Here is a 20791-nt window from a genome sequence, read left to right on the forward strand (position 1 = left end):
TTAGTTCTGCTTAAATTAGAAAAAGCAATTTACTCTGGCAAGGCGCAGAACGTAAGGTGCTGAACCTGGTTTGCGGTTATTGCAAGACCTGATAGGTGTGAGATGTCCAGCTGCCAAACCCCTAACACTAGCGGTGCTGAGTAGTTGGGTTTGGTGCACACCTCCACCTCGCTGGCAGCAGAACATCAGGAAGGGAGCCTCTGATTTAGGTGTTAATGCAGTTATTAGCAGCTCTATATTTTCTGGAGGTCTCGGGAGACAGTGAGGGCTAATCTTTCTCAGCCCCTAAACTAGTCTTGGTTTTAGCTAGTTTAACTTTGCACCTAGTTTTCTCTTCCAAAGACTCTGAATGCAGTGAACAAGAGATTTTCTTGCAGATGCAAGTGTCATTACACAGACAGTTAGGCTTCTGACTGCTGCTATTTGTGTGAGCGTATTTATTAAGGGTAAGAGAAGAAAGAAGGATGTATTTTGAACATGTCAAATCCTGCTTCCCTATTTAGAAACAGGCTATTTAAAAACAAGCAAACAAACAAATAAAACTTGGAACTGGACATCCTATTCCTCAGCCTCTCTCTAAAAAGAAACAACTCTAGAAGTGTGCTAGCCCAGATCTTTTATTTATATATAAATATACATGTATTAATATATTTATATATTCATACATTTATATATTTATATATTTATTTCCAAGTAGTCACACAGCTTTGTGGGACTACAGCCAACAATTAATTTAATAGGAGCATTGTTAGAAAACACATTATCCATCGCCTTCCAGAAGTTACTTCTTTAATTTTGCATTCATAATTTTTGCGGGTGGAATAACAGCTTTGTACTCCTTTCCTCAAATAAAATATTTATTAGTAAATATCATGCTGCACAAATTAATATTGTATGATTTCTTACTGGGTATTCTTCATTTTTTTCAGCCACAGTGCTTAGACTCACAGTAAACAGCCTCATTAATTTGCATGTCTTAGTTGGAGAAATACGTACCTTTGGGCAAAAGACATGAAAGCCCAAGAGCTACACAGATGACTGCGTTTCTGGGAATTCTTCATTTGAGGGCAGCACTAACAGGGGAACTGCACCAATAGCTGCTGTCCTTCAGGTGGGACAGGAAAAATAATCTCTGGTGGCTCTTCAACACATGGAGAAAAAATCCCAGGTGACTTGTCTGCTGAAATGAGATTACCTGGTTCTGTGGCTTAGTTGGAATTTTATAATCTTGTCTTGAGTAAATAACAGCTTTTCTTGGCATGTTCCCAGGAGCAGGATGAGGAGATAGGAACTCCTTCCCTGCGTACTTGTGGGTCAGCAAAATAATCTAAGCTGCCAGTCGGAAGGATCTTGGGATGGAGCTGTTGGCCTCCAAATCCAATGTCACTAACTAATCATTTGCTGCCTGGATGTATCAATGCCTATATGCTGGGGTATTTTTTATTCCTGGCTTTCTCCATCTCTCTGCTGTTTATGTATGAGGAGCTTCAGCCGAGCTAACCAAAGCCCTGGTGTTTCAGGGATTAATTCCCAGAAACAGCTCAGAAAAGTCTCAGAGAGGAACTATCAGCTGGAAGCTGATTAAATGCATCTGAACTCAGCCCTGTGATACTCCCAGTTGGGTGAGAAAAACAGCAGGCTTCACTGAAGTAAGGCTAAGATGAGGGGCTCTGGCCAAAAAGTACAGCCATGCTTGATATTTTAAGTGATGCTTTTTGTTACTTTAGACCTTGTCCAGCTGCAAGCCGTGAAAGGCAGCTACAGGCTGTTGTTAATAGGTAACAATTTGGCTCTGACTCTAAATCCTTTTAGTGAAATCCTGCAGGAGGCTGGCGATTTTGTAATCTAACTTGAGCCTCTGGGATCTTTTCTCTGCTCTCATTCCACCCATATACCATGAATGCATCTTCATTAGTCTGTACGTGTACAGATATTGTATGTAACGTTCGTAAGTGCTGGCAGGAATGGAAAATATTTAGCAAGAGGAATTTTACTTCTCTCCTTGCTTACCATTTGTTCTTGAGCAGTCAAACATATCTTTCAATAAAAATAACTAATGTGTTTATTTTAACCAGAGCTGGGTAAGTAATTTGCATTAAAGAAATTACCCTATTCATCTTTTTTAGATCAGGCACAAGTTGTGATTTTCTCATTTGTATTTACTGTTCAAAAAGATTTACTGAATATTTTTTATGAATGAATTTGTTGGCAATTCTTCCACAGTTTGGTATGAGCATTAAACAACTAATTCTCCTGGAACTCAATGTCCAGATTTCTTTGATGTTTTAGAAAATAGCGAGTTAATTAGCCAAAATCTGAGCTGTCTCTATTCAACAGGCAAGCCATCATCTTGTAAGACAACAACTGTAGAGCTTTTAGAGCTTTATATATAATATATATAAAAATAATATATATAAAATATAAAATTATAGCCATAATATATATATATATGTGTGTGTGTATATATATAATATATATATACATATATATATTTGGCCTGGATATCATGAATTGGAACTGTACTTCTCTGTGATATTCTGTATTATTCAGTGGTTGAAATCCTGGTGCCACTAAAGTTAGTGGGAAATATATTATAATTTCTAATGGGACTAGGGTTTTATCCACTGTTTCAGCAAACAGACAAGCCCTCCAATTCCCTCATTAGTGCTCTGGAGGTAGGGGAATGATGGTGCACCAACACAATTAGAGTTTCAGTGTTAAAATACCAGGAGTAAATACTCAGGTAAAATATTTGGCAATATTACCCAGCTCTAATTTGCACATTTTAAAGGTTGATCTTTCACATCCCCTCAAGTTCTTTGTTCATCTGTGTCCCTGGATAAAGCGCATGGAAAGTCAGAGGATATCTTATGTCATCACTATTTGTGTTAATGGCTTAGGAAACCCACAATCCAATCAGTTAAAATAAACAGCCCAGTGTAATAGGAGCATAAATCAATGAAGACTTCATTACTGAAACCTTAATGTGTAATCCATCCACCTACAGAGGAAAGGGATACTGAGAGGCAGCAAGACAAAACCAGAGGACAGTAATGCTGATATTTAAAAAGGTGCTGAGGACTGTAACTCTTCCTGGAGTCAGTAAATTTGGTGGACACTCATCACCCCTGACAGCTTGCTCCTGACTATTAAGTCCCTATTCTAAAAAATGTCACAGAACTCTTGGGAAGAGAGCTCTGATCACTGTTTATTTCCTCTGAAATCAAGAGACTTGAAACAGCACAGGATTGTGGACTAATGAACAAAGACACCAATTAACAGGATTATCATGTGACTGAAACTATATGTTACCAAGAAGCAATGGTATTCGTAGCCACTCTGACCCTATTGCAGCTTTTTCTCTCTTGAAAAAAGGCTCTCTTTCCCTTGTGTGGTCCCTTGAGCCAGTAAGTTGCATTTGGAAAGGCTCTCTAAGGTGAAGCTGAAACAAGAGCAGATAGATTTTGTTAAAGTCATATATTCTCTTTGTCTTGGCTGTGAAAGACCTGGTAATCCCATCATACCGACCCTTTTGGTTTCAACGAGCTTCCTATTTTTATATGCATATAAGCATATGTAAGCATATTCATATGCTTCATTCCCATGTCTCACTCAGGGCACATCTTCCCCCACTATAGCGGTGAAAGGGTATGATACAGAGCTGCCTAATTAGCTACACCATCTGCAGCACCATTTCAGCTTGTGCTGTGACTTTAGCAGGGATCCACTGGAAATAAATTGTCTGCTTGCATTAATAATAGTCATTATTAAAGATCTGAATTAGGCAGAATTTCCAAATGTTCCTTCTACATGTTCTTTTTGCTACGTGTTACTTCTTGATTCCTTGTCTTATATCATCAGTTGCATAATGTTCAATGTGTCAGAGAATGGTTGAGTCGTTTTGGCTGGTGAAATAATTGCATATATCCAGAATATGTCCTAGTAGGTAAAGTTTCTGAAGCGCTTCAACATTCAGAAATATAGGAGCCATGTGTAAGATATGTATAAGATATTATCCTATTTTAATAACTTAATGGGAGATACGGTGATTCCAGTATAGCTTATGTGAAACACCTAATGTTATTCAGGACCAAAGCTACACAAATGAAACTTTTCTATTATATTGGAAATTTCTTTTGTGTTGTGTTTTATCTTTACGGATATTAAGACATCTAGAACTTAACCCAGATCTCGCATACAACAATACAGACCGGTGATTAATTCCTCAGTCTTAGCAATGAAATCTGGTTGGAGGAGGATTCAAGCAGAGGTCTAGTGTATCACACAGATGGATAGTAGATATCATGTGTTCCCTTCTCCTCGAGTACACTGTATCTGATTTCCTCTAGAGAAAAATTTAAAGTGAATCTAAAGCAGAATGTGTGATGGCAGGGTGTGGTGCTTACTCAGACTTGATTAAAAATAAGTTTAGGGCATCTTTCTGCTCCGCAGACTCCAGGTTTCCATGTGGTTGTGGCTGTAAAACTGCAAAGACAGGGTAATTTTCTTGTAAATGAGATGAATATAATTTAAAGTTATTCTTTTCCAGGTGCTGCAATAAGGGATGTTCTCATTGAAAACAACCACATATTTAGCATTGCTGTGTGATAAAGAAAAAAAGAAAGAGATGTAATTTAGAATTTAGATGTAAATTCTGCAGAAATGCTACTCTGTATTAAATATTGTGTGGTATGATCAGTATGTCTGTCAGAGGCTTTTACAATGTGTTATCAGTATGGCTGCACATATTCACTGGACAGATGGCACAAAAAGTACTCAGTATCCAAGCAAGGATATTGGTGCCTCAGCACCGCATGTGGCACTGCAGCCCAGTGTAGCACGAAGTTCACTGTTCTGATTTTATCCCTGAAGTTGATGTGTTTCCATTTCAGAGCTCCTGTGACAAGGATGTTTTGCTGAACATTCTCAGCGTCCTCACTGACCTGCTCTCTCTGGGTAAGGAATTGAGCTTTGGGGCAATGCCTGCAGGCTAAGGGCAGGCAGGTGTTTGAGCAGGGCAGGGAATTCAGATCTGTGTACACTCAGCCAGGTGTTTGCAGTGTGAAAGAATATGAATTGCACCTATAGCTACTCAGTCCTTACTTCCATGTCCAGAAAATTGAATTTTGCTCTAAGTTATAAAAAAAAAAAAAAAGGCAAAAAATCTCTATTGATTTTAGTTCAAAATAAGCCCGTGAGTTTCAAGGTTTTCATAATCCCTGGCAGTCAACCACCAGAAATATTCACCTGTGCCATTGGAGGTTGGGTTGTGAAACAGAGAGAGGAACCTGACTTCCTGAATTGCAGGGACTCTGATGGAGAGAGTTCATCACCTTCCCATCGGCATCTTCACTTCAGGGCTGCAGGGATGATATGTTGCTGCATGTGCCCAAGCAACGTGAAAAAAATAAGTGAATTGGCACAAGAACTGAAAGAATATTTATTTTTCCTGCTGTTCCACCTCAAAAATGTCTTTTGCTAAGCAATTTTCAATCCAACCGAGCTGCTAGGCTGCATTGGCAAGAATTGAAGCTTCCTGCATTACCCACTCCTCACAGCCCCATCACAGACAACACCAGTCCAGTTGAATCTCTCTTTTGAAGCCCTGCAGAATCATTCCTCAGTTAGATGGAAGGATTGCCTGCTTGAGGGCAGAAGGTACTATCTCCCCTCCAGGTGGTCTGAGGGCTGAACATGCAGCTTCCACCAACCACGGAGAGCTAACAAAGCTGCCAGAGATGCACACAGATCACTGCTGATGCAGTGGGGCTCACAGGATTAGTGTGTGGTTTCTTTGGAGACCTTGTTTGAAAGCTGTCTCCAAAGCTTCCCTAGGATTCCTCTTCATTTGGCAGACATCCAGAGCTTTATTCCTTTGCTAGTTTAATTTCCAATATCTAAGAAAAGATCACTGAGCCTTCTGCTCCTTTGAAATCTGCTGGTGTCTCTGCTTATTCCTCTCTGCTGCATTTCAATGCACAATGAAAAACCAGCAGGACGTAGGTTTGTAAAAGTAATGACCGCTGGAGCAAGAAGAAGCATAGGCAATGGTTTCACCACACAACCATGAGCCACATCTCCAATCTGGGGGCACCCAAGAGGTCAAATCTGCAAACACCCTGGAGTTTATAACAATAAAACAACACAGGAAGGCCTTTGTATGCATTGTGCAGGTTGAAAGCTATCAATAACTGTGGCTCTGGGGCAAAGATGCTCTGATCAAAGCCTTTTACTCTTGCCCTCATTTCTCTAGGGACTGGACGGAGAATTCAGTATGTGATCAGCAAAGGGGGCAGTGAGGCCCTGCTGCAGGCCCTCATCTCTGCTGCCCGCACCGAGCCCCCCGACCACAGCATCCTCCTGCCCCTGCTTCGCCTCCTGGCCAGGGTTGGCCAACGAGGTACTACTGCATGGTGGGAATGCTTAGGTGGGTGGGGGAACCCCAAAATTCATGGACAGACTGATTGATAGAGCGCTGTGAGTTTATTTGGAGGATGTACTACTTTGGAAATCCAGGTCAGCTATGGTTTGGCCAGTTGGAAAACTTTTAACAAGACAGGGAAGGTGTATGTGCACATGCTGCTGCTTCTTGCACAGGTTTTATCCATGTTTTGCCTTGCGTTGGCCTGCTAGCTGAACGTCCACCTCACCTCTCTCACAGAAATTTATTTTTGTTTCATTTAACCTATGTGAAACCTTAAAATATGATTTCTTTGTATATGGTAACTGTAAGTAAATACAATATTTTCGTGTTCTCAGTGCAATCTTCAAATGACACTGATTCATTTGAATAATTTTGTTATGAGATTGCAGCTTAGGCATGGTTCAATTATGCTTAACAGCACTACTGCAGAGGCTTGGGCTTCATAATAATTTTGATTCTGCTTTGCTTTTCACAGATAGGAAGTTTGGGCTGAAAGTACAGAAGGCAGAAGCAACTGATGTAATCCTGAGTTTGACAAGACAAAATCTGGGCCACCACCTGAACCTCACCCACTGCCTCTGGGTCCTGCGCGTTTGTGCTTCCAATGGTGAGTATCTGGGTTTTCCTCCTTTCCTCATCATGGAAAGGACAATAGCTCTTTCTTCATCATTTCAGAGCAATTAAACATAATTCCCGTTTAAGGCAAGTGCCTGCATGCACTGTTAATATACAGAATTGGACTGAAAAGTCAGAACAGTCCTAGAAAGAGGTATTCCCCACAAGTTCTGTACAGTGTATTTCACTTGCAGGCTATAAAAACGTAAGTGCTATAGTGAAAAACTATTCACAATAATGATCTCCTATTCCATAATATACACAGTCAGTTCCTTTGCTGAGACTTAGGTACCTTAAGCCTCTATGCAGTTTCTCAGAGCAGCTCCACAAGCAAGGGAAATGCAGGTGGAGAAAGGCAGAGGGAAATCATTGACTTATTCAAGGTCCCTCAGGAAGCACATATTAGAGCTGGGAACTTAATACCTGGTCTTCTGTCTTAGTATTCCCCTCATGCACTCTTCCAGCTTTTCTTGCTTAACTATGCCCTCATATTAAACAACTCAAGTAATGAGATTTCGAGTATTCTCTCCAGGGATCATTACAAATTCATACAGGCTTTCCCTACTATAGAGCACTGAGTTTGTCAGCACAAGTTTCCCCTTGCTCACTCCAACCATTTCCTCTCCCTCCCTGCTTCCTTCACCTGCAGATAACTCTTGACATCCATCCTGCCTGCAGTCTGCATCATAAGATTTAACATTCCTGGCTCCTAGCCCTGCTGGTCCCTCCTAGCTGTACAGGAGCTAGTTTCATGCAACGGGCTTTCTCAGGCAAGCAGCCAAGCCTCAACATTCAATCCTTCTCCCTGCAACAGACAGCATTTAAAAGGCTGAGTCTGGCTGAAAGTGCAGCCAAGGCTAGAAGCTGAAATGTGCCTTTATTTGGGTTTCACAGCTGTGGTAGTGACCGTGTGCTGCCTCCCACCCAAAATGATGATCTACACCAATCGCTGCTCCCTGCTTCAGTGCACCTGCATCCATTTTAGCTGCAGATGTTGCAGAGGTTCCAGGATGTGCACTGCAGCCTGGCCTCCTTTCTGTTCATATCAAGCCCCTTACTCTACCCCAGAACCCATCCTCTGTTCCTTCACAGAGCTCTGTTGCTCTCCAGGTACCTCCACCTCACCAGCTGTGCTTCCACCTTGTCCAACCAGTTTTGACTCTGTGGTCTCTGCGGCCCAGATGGAAAGCTGAAAGGGAGGTTAGGTGAAGGTTTGTGAGGATGTGGTACCAAACTAGGAGATCACACACTCCTTACATTAAAAATTATTTTTATGGAGTGGAACTAGTGAGGATGCACAAATATATAAAACTCTGAGAGTGCTTAGGCATGAAAGCAGAAAAGATAAATCCTTGTCACGCTTCTTTGACCTGCATTTCTCCCTTCACAGTCTCTGCCACCAGTTGTATGTGGCAGCCCACCTCCCACTCTGGGGCAGGATGAGTTCAAGAAGCCTTGTCCACTGCCCTGTCTCTAATGAATCACCAGCTACAGTGAAAGTAGTTGGCAAGCCACACAGGGCTTTCCATCACCGGACAACTTGGCGGAGGCACAGCAGGACAGCAGGAGGTGATGGGCCCTCTGGCAGCTCTCTAATGACCACCAGGAAATATTTACAAAATAGGCAAAACCTACTAGTGGGCAGACAGCCAGTTCTCCCTCTGGCTGTTTTTGATTACTGATCCCTTCACCCTGTTCACTTGCATTTAACATTTTAGAGCTTTATTTACCCCTTCTTTACACAGAGAACCTAGCTCATAGTGCTGAGGCCTGGCTAAACAGCTTATGGGAATTTTTAGAATCAATTGCAAACCTTATCTATACAAGCTCCTGGTGTGCTAGCAAGTGAAAGACTAAAGGTAGCTGAAATTAGGCTGCACTTGAAGCACCCCTTCCAAAAATATACTTCCAAACTGCTGAGTAATAGCACAGAAAGAAACCTTGACCCTCCATATCCATGTGAAATAAGCCATCTGCATGGAGCTGCCTCTGGGAAATGCAGGAAGAATTTGAGCCCTTCCATATTCCTGAACCTATTTAACTATGATTTGTTCCCTCGAGAGTACAATATCCACTGGGAAAGAGGTTTTGGGAAGCTCAGAAGAAGTGCAGAATCTGAGAACTCGTTTTGTGTCTGACCTTGTCTCAGGGTGTGTCCACAGACAGCTCTCTGTTGCACTTCTGTGCCTGTAAAATGATCTTTGCAGTCCAGTTAGAAGGCCATAGAAATCTGCACATAGCCCCAAGGGCAGCTACTCCCTTCCCTGCATCACTTCTAAACACAGTATCGAAGACCACTTGCTTCAGAGCTGACTGCTTTTCTCTTTTATTGCTTCAGTTACTGCAGGAACCACACTTGGCATCAATGGAGCTATGGAGCTGCTTTTCAAAGTCATCACCCCCTACAGCAAGCGACACATCAGGACAGTCAGGTAGGCAGTAGCCACAAGGGAACTCATCTTTCCTGGCCAGCAAGAAATAAAATTTTGGTTCCACTTGAAAAGGCAAAGAAATCAGAAATGGATGCAGAATTTCCACTTGCTTTAAATCTGCAGAGTTTTTTAAGAGGCAGAAATAGCTCCCCGAAGGACTTGCTTGTGCTGTGATTCATCATATGATTCATGCTGGTGGCCATTTATTTGTAGTGTACCCTATATTGTGATGGCAGTTTGATTGCAAGGTATCGTCCTTCATTTTCCAGTCAGGACTGGATTTTGAGAAGCACATCCCAGCAGTAGGCAAACTGCTCCTGCCTGTCCCTTAGCAAGAACCTCCTGTCACCAGTGGCCTAGGAGCAGGTACAATGAAATTGTGGCAGTTCTTTCTTTTCCTCCTTTTGGAGAGAGTTGTGACCAGGTCGTCATGATATTTTTGGAGGATGACAGTACTTGCTAGTATTAACCTGGGTCTGTTTTTAAGCCCATTCCAAATATTTCAAATAATTGTGTGTGTTTTGTTTGTTTGTTTTGCTTTGTTTTTCTTTTTTTTTTTTTCCTTTTTTTTTTTTCCTTTTTTTTTTTTGGATTTTTTGTTCTTATTTATTTATTTATTTATTTGTTTGTTTGTTTTTCTGGACAGAAGTCCATTTTGTATCTCCATCTCAATGGTGAACATTATTCCTCAGGTTCAAGATTCTGGCCACATCCCCAGATACCTTTCAAGACAAACTTTTAAATACAGAAAACAAACATCCTCAGAAGGACATAACATATTTCTGTGGCTTGCTCATCACAAACAAAAGGTAGAACTTACCACTATGACCTCTGCTCACACAATCATGTTTACTAAAGCAACACGGTACCTGCTGGTTCTCTCCTTTAGACATGCTCTGCCATGTGGAGCACATAACACTGACTGTTCATGGATGTCTGAGGAACAACATGGCAACAATCTGTCAGGTTTTCCTTTTGTATGGACTTAGGTCCAGTTCATGGCTGGTGATTACTGAGGAAGTAGCTTTAGGATGGGCATGATGTGAAGGTGAGAGGTAGGTGGACAGACATGGCACAACAGTTTGACCTTTTAATGCACAGCTGTAGCTGGGAAGTGGACCTGTCACCCTGGATGAGGAGTCTAATAAATCTTGTCCCTCCTGGCATAATTGTCAAAGATTAATACCAGTTCTCCCAACAAGGCCAGTTACACAACACACTGTAAGGGAAGGGATTCCTAGTAACAACAATTTATGAACTTGCACATCAACACATGGTACTATTGTTTGCTAAATGCAGCAGTCTTCCAGTTCTCCTGCCTGTGCATCTGGGGCTATAAAAAAAAATTGAACAGTTTGCCTTGATAAATAAGATAGTGAGTGGGCCCAGCAGATACATGACTTCCTGCAGCTGCCTTGTTAATGGAGGCCAACTCACTTTTGTCTGCAGTTTTGGCTTTCTAGTGTGGTGCTAAGTACCTGGAAATGCTTCACAGCTTCAGTTCTCTCTTAGCCAGCATACCTGTGATTCCGCTACATGGTCTCTCCAAAAGTAAGATATCAGGATGTTCCTGCACAGGAACAGTTGGGATATCACACAGCTCAAAGAATATTATTGTTACGGTATTAGTCCTAGGATATCTGAGCACTCTCCAAGATTCCCCTCAGGCCTTGTGTTACAACTTTAATCTTTAAGACTCAGGGAGCCTGGAAATGGCAGTAGAGCCTAGGATAAGTTACTTCCAGAGTTGAACTTCGGAAGCAAGCAAAAATGACTGATGAGTCCATTAACTTAACTAAGTAAGCAAATTCCACTCAATTCCCTGGTTTTCTTGTGTTTTCCCAAAGTGTTGGCTATGATTGGACTAGAGTTAGTTCTACCTGTGTGACTGCCTCATAAGTCAGGATGTGGGTGTAAGGGAACTTGGGTCTGTATCAGTTCTTTGTTAAGCATTGGGACTGGGTGCCTGAGAGCTCTTTAAATCAATTTGTGCAAAGTTTCTTCTTCCATTTGCATCTTCCTCTTAGGGAAGGGGACATCTTAGTATGTCATACATTTCTAGATCAGATTTTTGCTGAGATTTATTTAGAGGTACAGAATGCCAACTTGCAATATTTGGTGTTTGTTTCTTCTCATCTCATCTACAAAAATTGTTTTGAACAACTCTTAAACTATTTCTTTGAGGGGGTCTCTGGAGAGAGAAGAAGAAAATACAGTCTCAAAAATTTCCTTTATTAAAGCTTAGAAAAAAGTGATTTAGCTTCCATAAATACATGGTTTAACCTGTGACAACCATAAATCAGCTGAAGCCTGATAGCCACTCAGTTAGTTTGCCTGGAGGTCAAAGGTGGTTGTTTCATTTAATAACTAGAAGCAGCTGAAAAGATCAATGGTGCAATGGAGACAGGCTGTGTTACGTCAGAAGAAGCACACTACACTGTTTTGTTTTAAAAAGCACTTGCCACCTATTTAAAGGTACTAGTTTCCTTTTGTTCACTGGGGATTGTGTTTGTTTGCAGTCTGTTTTGGGAACAGTGTGCTCACTGGGGAAAGGGGTCTTAAGCGATATTGCTGGAAAGAATGTAGGTCTTGAGACTAGAATTCCTGTCTACAGAATGGGTTCCAATCTTCTTTCTTGGTAGTTATAAATAGCTGTGTTTTGAAAATCCTGGGTATCTTTACAGCTCATCAAGAAATAGAGGTATGTGTAAAGAACGTGCTTCTACTGTTTGAGCAGCTCTAGTTTAAAACTTATAGGGTTCCTGTGGAGGGGGGTTTATGGGTGGGCTTTCTGAGATGGGGGAGAAAGTGTAAGTGGGGTGCACATGCTTTGTCTAGTTCAGTATGTCTTGCTGGTCATCTTACTTGAAGGAACTGCATAGCCTTTCCCAAAGGTCTATGAAATCTGGAGAAAACTGTTCTGGTGTAGTGAGCTGTTCAAAAAAACATATCCTTCTTTTTTGGCTTTTAGTATAGAGCTGGAAGAGAACGTTAGTCTGTAACCTGCCTACAGGGGAAATCTTGTAATGTCTTCCCTGCAAGCCTCTGATCCTCCCTTTGTATTTGTCCTTGATACCTTCTCTCCATAACTACATGCCACCATGATTTGCCTTGCTGCTGGGAAGGAACAGCCGGCAACTGTGGGGGCTGAGATTACCCTTGTTCTTTGATCAGTTGCCAGGAATGCAGCACTGAAAACGCACCACTTCTCTGGTGGATACACCCGCATTCTCCTGTCCTAAGCAGCAGTATGACCAAGGTCACTTTAAGAATCTGCCCTGGAGAGCGCACTATCAGAGCTATTTATTTAGCCAGCTAAGATGTGGAAACTAGATACATAGTTCTATTTATTTTTCTCAGTAGCGATGCTCTGGGTTATTTAGAAATGGTCTCCTGTGCTCCAATTGACCTTCTATGGGTGCATGCCAAGTAGCTCTGATTCCCCTGAGACTGTGACTCATGGACTTTATTGGTCTTACTTAGGTATCTGAGGTCTTCAGGTTGCTGGTGCCATAACTGTGTGGTTCTCGCTATGGCTAACAATATCTGAAGCAAAAGCCGTGGGGAAAAATGTGGCACTTACTGGGGCTTAAAGAACTCCTTATTTAAGTACCATGAAATCCAAGTGAGATAGAGAGTCTATAGGTTTTCTTATATGGTGTTGTGCTGCAGTGAAAGCTTTCTGGTACATTTCTGTAAGAGCAGTTTAAAATAAAACCAGATGATGTTCCATTTCTCTCAGTTCTGTTTATGTCAATACCCTGGATATCTGATACAAATGTGTGGGTGGGATGCTCAGATCTTCACTGTCAACACCTCTGATGTAACATCCCTGATGCCCCACACAGTGCAATGACCCCTGCTCTTTTCGCCTTCCACCTTACTTATTCCCTGGATGCTCTGATCTTCTATGCTTTTTGACTTTCCAATGTTCCTTTCACCAATCTTGCTCATTTTACCAATTGACTTGTTCTGAGAGATATTTGGATGTGCTGTAGACAGATGGATGTGGGATGTGACACTGGCAGATGTGCACTCTCTGTAGCTGGATCTCTCTGCATGGATCCACCTCCAGGTGGCCAAGCATCAGATATCCTCCCCATGCTGTTGGCATGCCAAACATAGTTTTGAGGGCTGCATGTGGTCTTTAGCTACATGTTGTACCATCTCTCCTAGGCCATCTCAAGTTGCAGATAGATTATCAAAATTAGTGAAGACAAAAATCCAGAATTTGACTCTTATATGGGGAAAATCACTTCAGAAAATCACAAGTGAATGTGAAGTGTCTTTGAGTGGTTCCCTCCACTATATTATCCTTTTCCTTTGTTCTTCAGAAGTTGGTGGGCTCTCTCGCTCCTGCAGTTTTATTAGAAGTGACTTAGAGTCTTTTGAGATGTCTTTTTCTCAAAGCTCTTGAGTACAACTATTTGCCACACTGAGAAATAAGTACTTCCATTTGCCACAAATTGTAAGAAGAATGAATGCTCATCAGAATTTTAATAAAAAAGACACAAAAAGAAGCCTTGCTTTCTGTGAATGTTCACACAGCTTGGCTTTCTGCAATGGGTTGTTCTAGTGAAGTTTGACTACTTAATTAAAAGTGGAAAGTGAATAACAACGTCTGGGAATAGTGCCAAATTAATTTGGTACAAAATGTGACATGCAGAAATTATCTGTCTTTGCTCATGTCCAGTGTCCTTACTTATGACACTCAGTCATGAATCTTCTGATGTTTGGTGTTTATTTGGATGTTCCTAGCTCCTCAAACACTTGCAGTGAATCTCAAATTCCATTAAAGGGAGGAATTTCTCTTGCATAACTTTATTCCATCTGAGGTAGCTGTATCAAGTCTTTACACATTAAAAGGAGGGGGGGAAAAAAGAGCAAGGTTATCTTCATCTGGATCAAAGCCTCTGGAAGCTTGGGGTGAAAATATTTCTGTCCACTGACTGGAGTGTGAGTCCAGGGTGGTTAACTTGGAAACAATGTGGTAAATATTTAGAGTTGGGTCAGGTGGATGGATGCTGAGAGAGATTTGGAAAATGCAATATTCTGTATCTAGTGTCAGGGCTCAAAAGCCAAGAGGAAATAAGACCACCACCCATGTATTTCTTTTGGTGATGTGTACTCAGGTATGATTTGGGATGGTGAGTGTCTCACGAATAAGAAACATGCAGGAATAAGGATGATATTGCTATAGTCAGGAAGTGACTTCTATTTTGCATACTTCTGTCACAATGTGAATTGAGAGGAAGACTTTTTTTTCTGAACTGGAGTACAGAAAGCAAGCAAAGATGGAAATGTTAATGTCATTGGAGCACATCTAAACTAAAATTCCCTATTTAATCAGACACTATCAGACTGACCAAGAATACAAAGGCCATGAAAATACTGTAGATGAAAGCAGCATACATCCCATTAACTTAAAGTGTGCTCTGAAAAAATATATATATATATATTTATATATATATATTATAAAAAAAAAATATATATATTTTTTTCTATTCAAACTGGTTTGCATGCAACAGATTTTTCTCCTCTTAGGACTGGTGTTGAAAAGTGACAACAGTTGCTATTATCAACAAATGATTGGAAAAATGATCTTCTGTGGCCTTAACAACAGGAGAAGGAATCTGAATGACAGTTAACTATGTCTCACTTAGAAAGAGAAAATGTAGCAGAAATGACCTGAATACTAGAACTCTTTCCTCTTCTAGGAGTGATGGAGAAATACATGAAAGATGTCCTTGTGAATGCATCCCTGACTCCATGCAGGCAACTAGTTTCCTCAACCCTAATCCAGGATAATCCATTGCTGGTTGATCACCATATATGTTTACTGCAGTTCCGTTTTACGGATTGTCCTGAGGTTTCAGTTGCACTCTTCTTGATCAGAAGAACATGTTACATGACTGTTGCCAGACAATATTTTGAGAATGAGAGAAATTCAGTACACTGACATGGTGATTACTTCTGCAACCTGATACAGGAGCTGCTGTGATTGGTTCTTCTTGAGGAATTGTCCACACACAACTCTGCCTCTGTTTATTTGGCAACAGTTCCTGATAGGAGATCAAAAGCAAATCATCCTTAATTCCTCTTGTTAGTCACTGTTTTGCCATTAATCATGTAGAGTGGTTTGGATATTTAGTTGGAAAGTAACAATTCTACTGGAATGTGGTCAGAATTAATCAATGCTTAGTGCCTGCTTACTCTCAAATTGCTCTTTGGTTCATTTGATCCCTGTAGAAAATGCACAGAAGGGGATGAGATTTCTTTTGAGCTATGTCACAACCAAATGACATTTTTCCCATCTGGGCTTGATCTACATGTAATTCCACCTAGGAATTCCTGCTAAATAAAACAAGTAAATATTATTCTGAATGAAATGATGCCAGTGACAAGGGGAAAAAGAGTTGCCTTTAAAGCTCTTGTTTACATCAAGTGGTTATTCAGCCTTATCTTAGCATGGAGCAGAGATATGTACATCACTGATAAGTAAATAAACCCTAGTGTTTGAATTCAATGCAATGAGCCATTGTAATAGAAGAAATGAGCTCTGAGCCAAAGGTGTCCCAGTTTTATGCAGTTCATTCTGTTCTTTTTATGGTCCGTGTGATTTCTTTCCAAGAATGACCTGTTCTAATATTATTAATAAGTTATAAAATCTCATTTCAGACTGATGGTATCTCAGCGCTACTTTGCAGAGTAAATAGAGTTGCACTGCAGAATTATAACTTACTGGCATTGTACTGTTAATAGCGGCAGAAGAGAGAAATTGAAAAATTAAGAGGTAGAGGCAAGGGAGGAAAAATACTTTCATATGAGATTTGAAAATAGATGAAGACTTGATGAGGTGGAGAGAAATACCATATACCAAGGTTGTTCCAGATAGTCAAACATGTAACATGTAGAAATCCTGGTGCCATCTCTTGGTAGCCTGTAGTATGGCAAGATTAAGCACAGATAACCTATTTCTGTGGCATTAAAAGTTGGTGAATAAACACTATATAAAGAAATCCACTTCTAAGTTTAACTTAATACCTCATTGACAGGGAGGAACTGGCTTATAAATCAGTGTACTTTGTGAGAATTAATTCAAAAAATGTGATTACTTTTCTTTTAGGTCTATCTTGTTTCACTTCTATTTCAGGTAGAAGTAACAGAGTTTGAAAAGAAGCAATGTTTTCACCTAAAGGTTGTTCTTTGCTTTCCCGTTATTTTTGCCCCTCTGAGCTGGTGGATTATCTTTGGAAAGATGGTATGAGGGCATGTTGCTGTCCTCAAGTGCTTTGGGCATGTCTGCACTGGAGGACCTCTGTGCTTGTTGGGTGGGAAGGTCTCTTTGCCCTAGTTTTGATGTATTTAGTTCTGATAACTGTTCAGGTTTGCAGCAGGGTCTCAAGTGTGGGTTATCCAAGATTCTTAGGACAATCTGGGGGCATTATTCACATGGCCATATTGTCTCACTGTTGGTGTTAGATTAAAGCTAACACTTGAGTGCCTTACTGCAGTGCAGTGTCTCTTAGAAGCTCTGAGACATATCTTCCGCCTAACTGGGGAACCACTGTCAGTCCCATCGAAATGGGAGGTAGCACTTGATTTTTATTTATCAGTTGCATCCTAGAGTGCTGCCCAGATTTATGTGAATTCTTACTGTCACTAAGAATCCCTTGTGGCTGAATATGATAGTCCTATAGAGGGAAGGGTAAAGACTGGTGCGTACTAACTGTACGAGGCATTTTGTAAATGGTAAAAAAAGAAACTTTGGACTAAACCACAATAAAAATGAGAGCAGAGGCAGAAAGATTAGACATTTTGTAATAGAGGAAGAAGTGGCAGGTTTGAGATAACCTGCAGTTTCCAAAAGTCATCTGAGATGAGGAACCAGTGGTTGTAAGACTGTAAGAGAAAAGGCAAAAAGTCTGGTAGAAGACAAAAGATGTCTGAAGGGCTTATTTAAGACCTGGTGTGGTGTTGTGGTCAAGTCATCTAAAGTCAGGCTTCTCATATACTTGATGCCTTAACACCAGACCGCACCTCTTAATGCCTTTCAATAAGGTCAGTTGTGTCTGGGGCATTGGGTGAGGACAGATGGAAAAGTGAGAAAAAGAGAAGCAGTAGCAAGCAAGCGAGAAGTTTTTTGCTTGGGCAGGATGGGGCTGAAGCAGACTGAGGAGCTGGCAGGGTGAGGAGAGGGCTGAACAATGTGACCTTGTAAGCATGTTTGAGATGGACGCTAAGTGCCAAAGCTTGCAGAAGGCATCAGTCAGACAGCTGTGGGATACTGGGATTGGAGGGAAGGGGATTTCTGAGCAAAGCCTGGTTGAATCTCATCACTAAAGTGATGAGCCTGTGCCTACCCTCCCTGTTTTTCAGTGTTAGTTTTCTTGTGTCCAGGAGACAAAGAGCCCCTTTTGGGAAGCACTGAGTTGGATAATGATGTGAATCTCTGATGGCAGCCAGAAAGGGAACACACAAAGCTGAGGACACTCACTCGTGTGTCAGCCCATCTGAGAGCCCAGAAATCCCCCTCCCCTTGCCTTTCACCTGATTTATTGTTCTTTTGGCGTTCTCCTCCCACCCAGAAGCCTATTACACCTATGAAAGGGAGAAAGAAGCTATAAGACCCTCCCAACAAAAACTTTATGTCCAAAGATAGACATGGGAAATACGACAAACAACAATGAAAGAAAGCATCAGTGCAGAGCTCCAGTAGCAATGATTTAGAGCGATGCTGGCCCTGGGTAGTTGCTGTCCACACAAGAAAAACAGCCCTAAGAATTTCCTGGGGCTGCTATGGCTTTTTTCCAGCTCTGCCAGTGCTGGCGGGTGAAGTGTGAGCCAGTCTCTAAAACTATCAGTGGTTTTAAAGCACCACAGTGATTAGACCTGCCCCGAGCAGAGTTAGACGGCACAGTGTCAGATCCCCTTAGCAACAGCCTTTCTACACTAGGATTCCCTATCCTGATAGCATTGTTGGAGCTGCACCAGCATTAGCAGCAGCAGCAGGGTGGCTGGCTTTAGCAATACAGGCACTACAACTGACTCATTTCCAGTGGGCAGGAGGCAGAGAGCTCCAACAGTCACTTTCAGGCTCTTTTGGATAGTTAGTACATGCTGATTGTAGGGAAAAAAATAGCCAAGAAACCTACAGTATTAACCAAGTGCAGGTGAGATGATCTTCATTAGGAAAGGAAGGCTTTTTAAATAGTGGTGCTACATATGCAGCACAGGTCTCTGGGTAGCTGACACTGTCAGGGCTCTTCTTGGTCTCTTTATCTGCAGGGTAACACTTGGAATGGCAGCAATGCCAGTAAAATCTGTAAATAAACACAGAGCTGAGCAGCTCTGGGATGTGTTCAGAGACAGGACTTGAAACATGGAGGGGAGAACCTGAAAACTTGAAGTGACTGCTGAGGAAGAACAGGGCTGCTGACTCTGCATACAGCTGCGGTGCTGGGGTTGGGAATGGAAACTCCCCCTGAAGTGTAAATCTTTTAGAGGTCATGGCTCTGAGCTTCTACTGTCAGCCTGCGGCAACACTATAGTGGAAGATAAAGAAAATCATCCAGTATATTTGGGTAACTTACTCTATATTCTTTCTTCTCTAGTGTTAAATGGAGATAGTTTGATCTTTGTGTATACCATAGGATATACGTTGCAATGCCACAACAGTTCACTGTCTACTCATCTCATTTCTTTTTGATTTTTTTTTGTTTTAAATTGCACTTCAATATTTGTGGTTATTCCAGTTTTAACTGCCTTCCAGGTTTTTCTGTGCAAAAGAAAACACAATGGCACATGGAAAAAACATCCTGATAATGCTTCTATTTTTTTTTTTTTTTTTACTGTGCTTTTTAATTATTTCCATCAATTCGTTCTTATATTTACAGCTGAAGTTCCACCAGCCTTGGCTTTGGTATGGTCTGTTTTCAAATCTCAGACAGTTTGGCTTGTTTATATCAGATGGAAGCTTTCCAATGAAAAGAATAAAGAAAAAATACTGACTTCAATTACCTAGGCTTCTGCAAATTACTGCTTCAAAAAGCCCCTGCAGTTATACTGGTGACATTGCTTACTTCAGATGGCCGATGTTGGGAGAATTTGACCCAGTATTTATTGTATTTTGGCTTGTTACTGATGTCTTCCCTTCTAATTGCTGTGAAGAACAGTCATCAGAACTAAGATGTGACTAATTTTCTGATTAATAAGGAGTTGCATGCATGTACCAAAAGAAATTCCATGAGCTGATGGAGAATAGTTTTTCTCTGGCTGAAAGCTTCTGAACTCAATGTACTTCTCTTCCATTCTTGGAACCATTACCTATGCTGTTTCCATTTCATTCTTATATAGCTGATAGTCTTTGAAATGCTAAATATCTTGAGATACTGTGGCAGCAGAGAGTCTTATCTCTGACCTGCAGTCTGTAGGGTGCTCTTGCTGGGGTAAGAAGTCTTACTTCTGTCCTGCTTGAGCTGTGAAGTTGAGGAGAGGACAAGGACAGATTCACAGCAGTGGTGGTGTCTGCTGCTGTGTTTAAGTGTCTTGTGACACTGTCTTGGCCTGCTTGCCCAGATAGATCCTGCAGAAGATGCATCCTCATTTGCAATGGCTATCCTATTTAATTTGAAGTTGATCACATGTCCTCAGATGACTCTGCTTTTCCTGTTACAGCTTGGAGATCTTATGTCCAGAAAACTGCTGCAGGGCAGTGAAGGCTGTTCAGTTTCCATACTTTGGCTCCTGTTTCGGCAAAGATGTATCTGGGTATGCTACGCAATACAGCAGCATCCACATTCTCTCTTGACTTTCAAGCGAGACAGAAACCACAGAATGGCAGAGGGAGGCAAATAGCACAATGTTTTTTTCTGTTAAACCTTTATTGAAATTTCCAGGCCAGTTAATAAGCTTTCCTCCCTGCTCTGCAATTGCAACATCTATTTTCCCAAAGACTTCATCCTTACTTTACTTGCCTGCGGCAAAACTACTCAGTGCTGTGTGTCTCTAGCACTGTTCTACATGTGTTTTGCAGTCCTCTGTTTTCAAAACACACAGCAGGTAAAATTGATGTTTCTTTTACATATAACAGAATTGAAACATTTCTTATCAACTGGTTATTGGTCTTGAATGAAGAGACTTTGGTCAGTGAAGACTGAGTCTTCTGAATAAAGGTTCAGACTCTCAGAGATACTTGGTGGCATAAAGATGAAGCTGACAATCTGACGTTCTCATTGGAAAGTCTCTTGGCAGGCTAAAGGACTAACTCCATTGAGTCAAAAGGTAGTTCTGATCTTAATATACAAAGGGGCTTTGAAAA

At 41.2% G+C, this 20791-nt stretch overlaps 1 protein-coding gene across 1 annotated transcript in view; it reads left to right on the forward strand.

The window, feature by feature from the left end:
• The window catches only part of AGBL1 (AGBL carboxypeptidase 1), a 287320-nt gene that overhangs the window by 14052 nt on the left and 252477 nt on the right, over positions 1-20791 (forward strand). Inside the window, exons 2-5 of the mRNA XM_084532780.1 lie at positions 4893-4956; positions 6254-6400; positions 6900-7031; positions 9378-9471. Of these exons, the coding sequence (XP_084388906.1) occupies positions 4893-4956; positions 6254-6400; positions 6900-7031; positions 9378-9471 (437 nt within the window). The remainder of the gene's footprint in view (positions 1-4892; positions 4957-6253; positions 6401-6899; positions 7032-9377; positions 9472-20791) is intronic.

Source organism: Aythya ferina (assembly GCF_964211825.1).
Source record: "Aythya ferina genome assembly, chromosome: 11".
In the NCBI taxonomy this organism is placed as follows: Eukaryota; Metazoa; Chordata; class Aves; order Anseriformes; family Anatidae; genus Aythya; species Aythya ferina.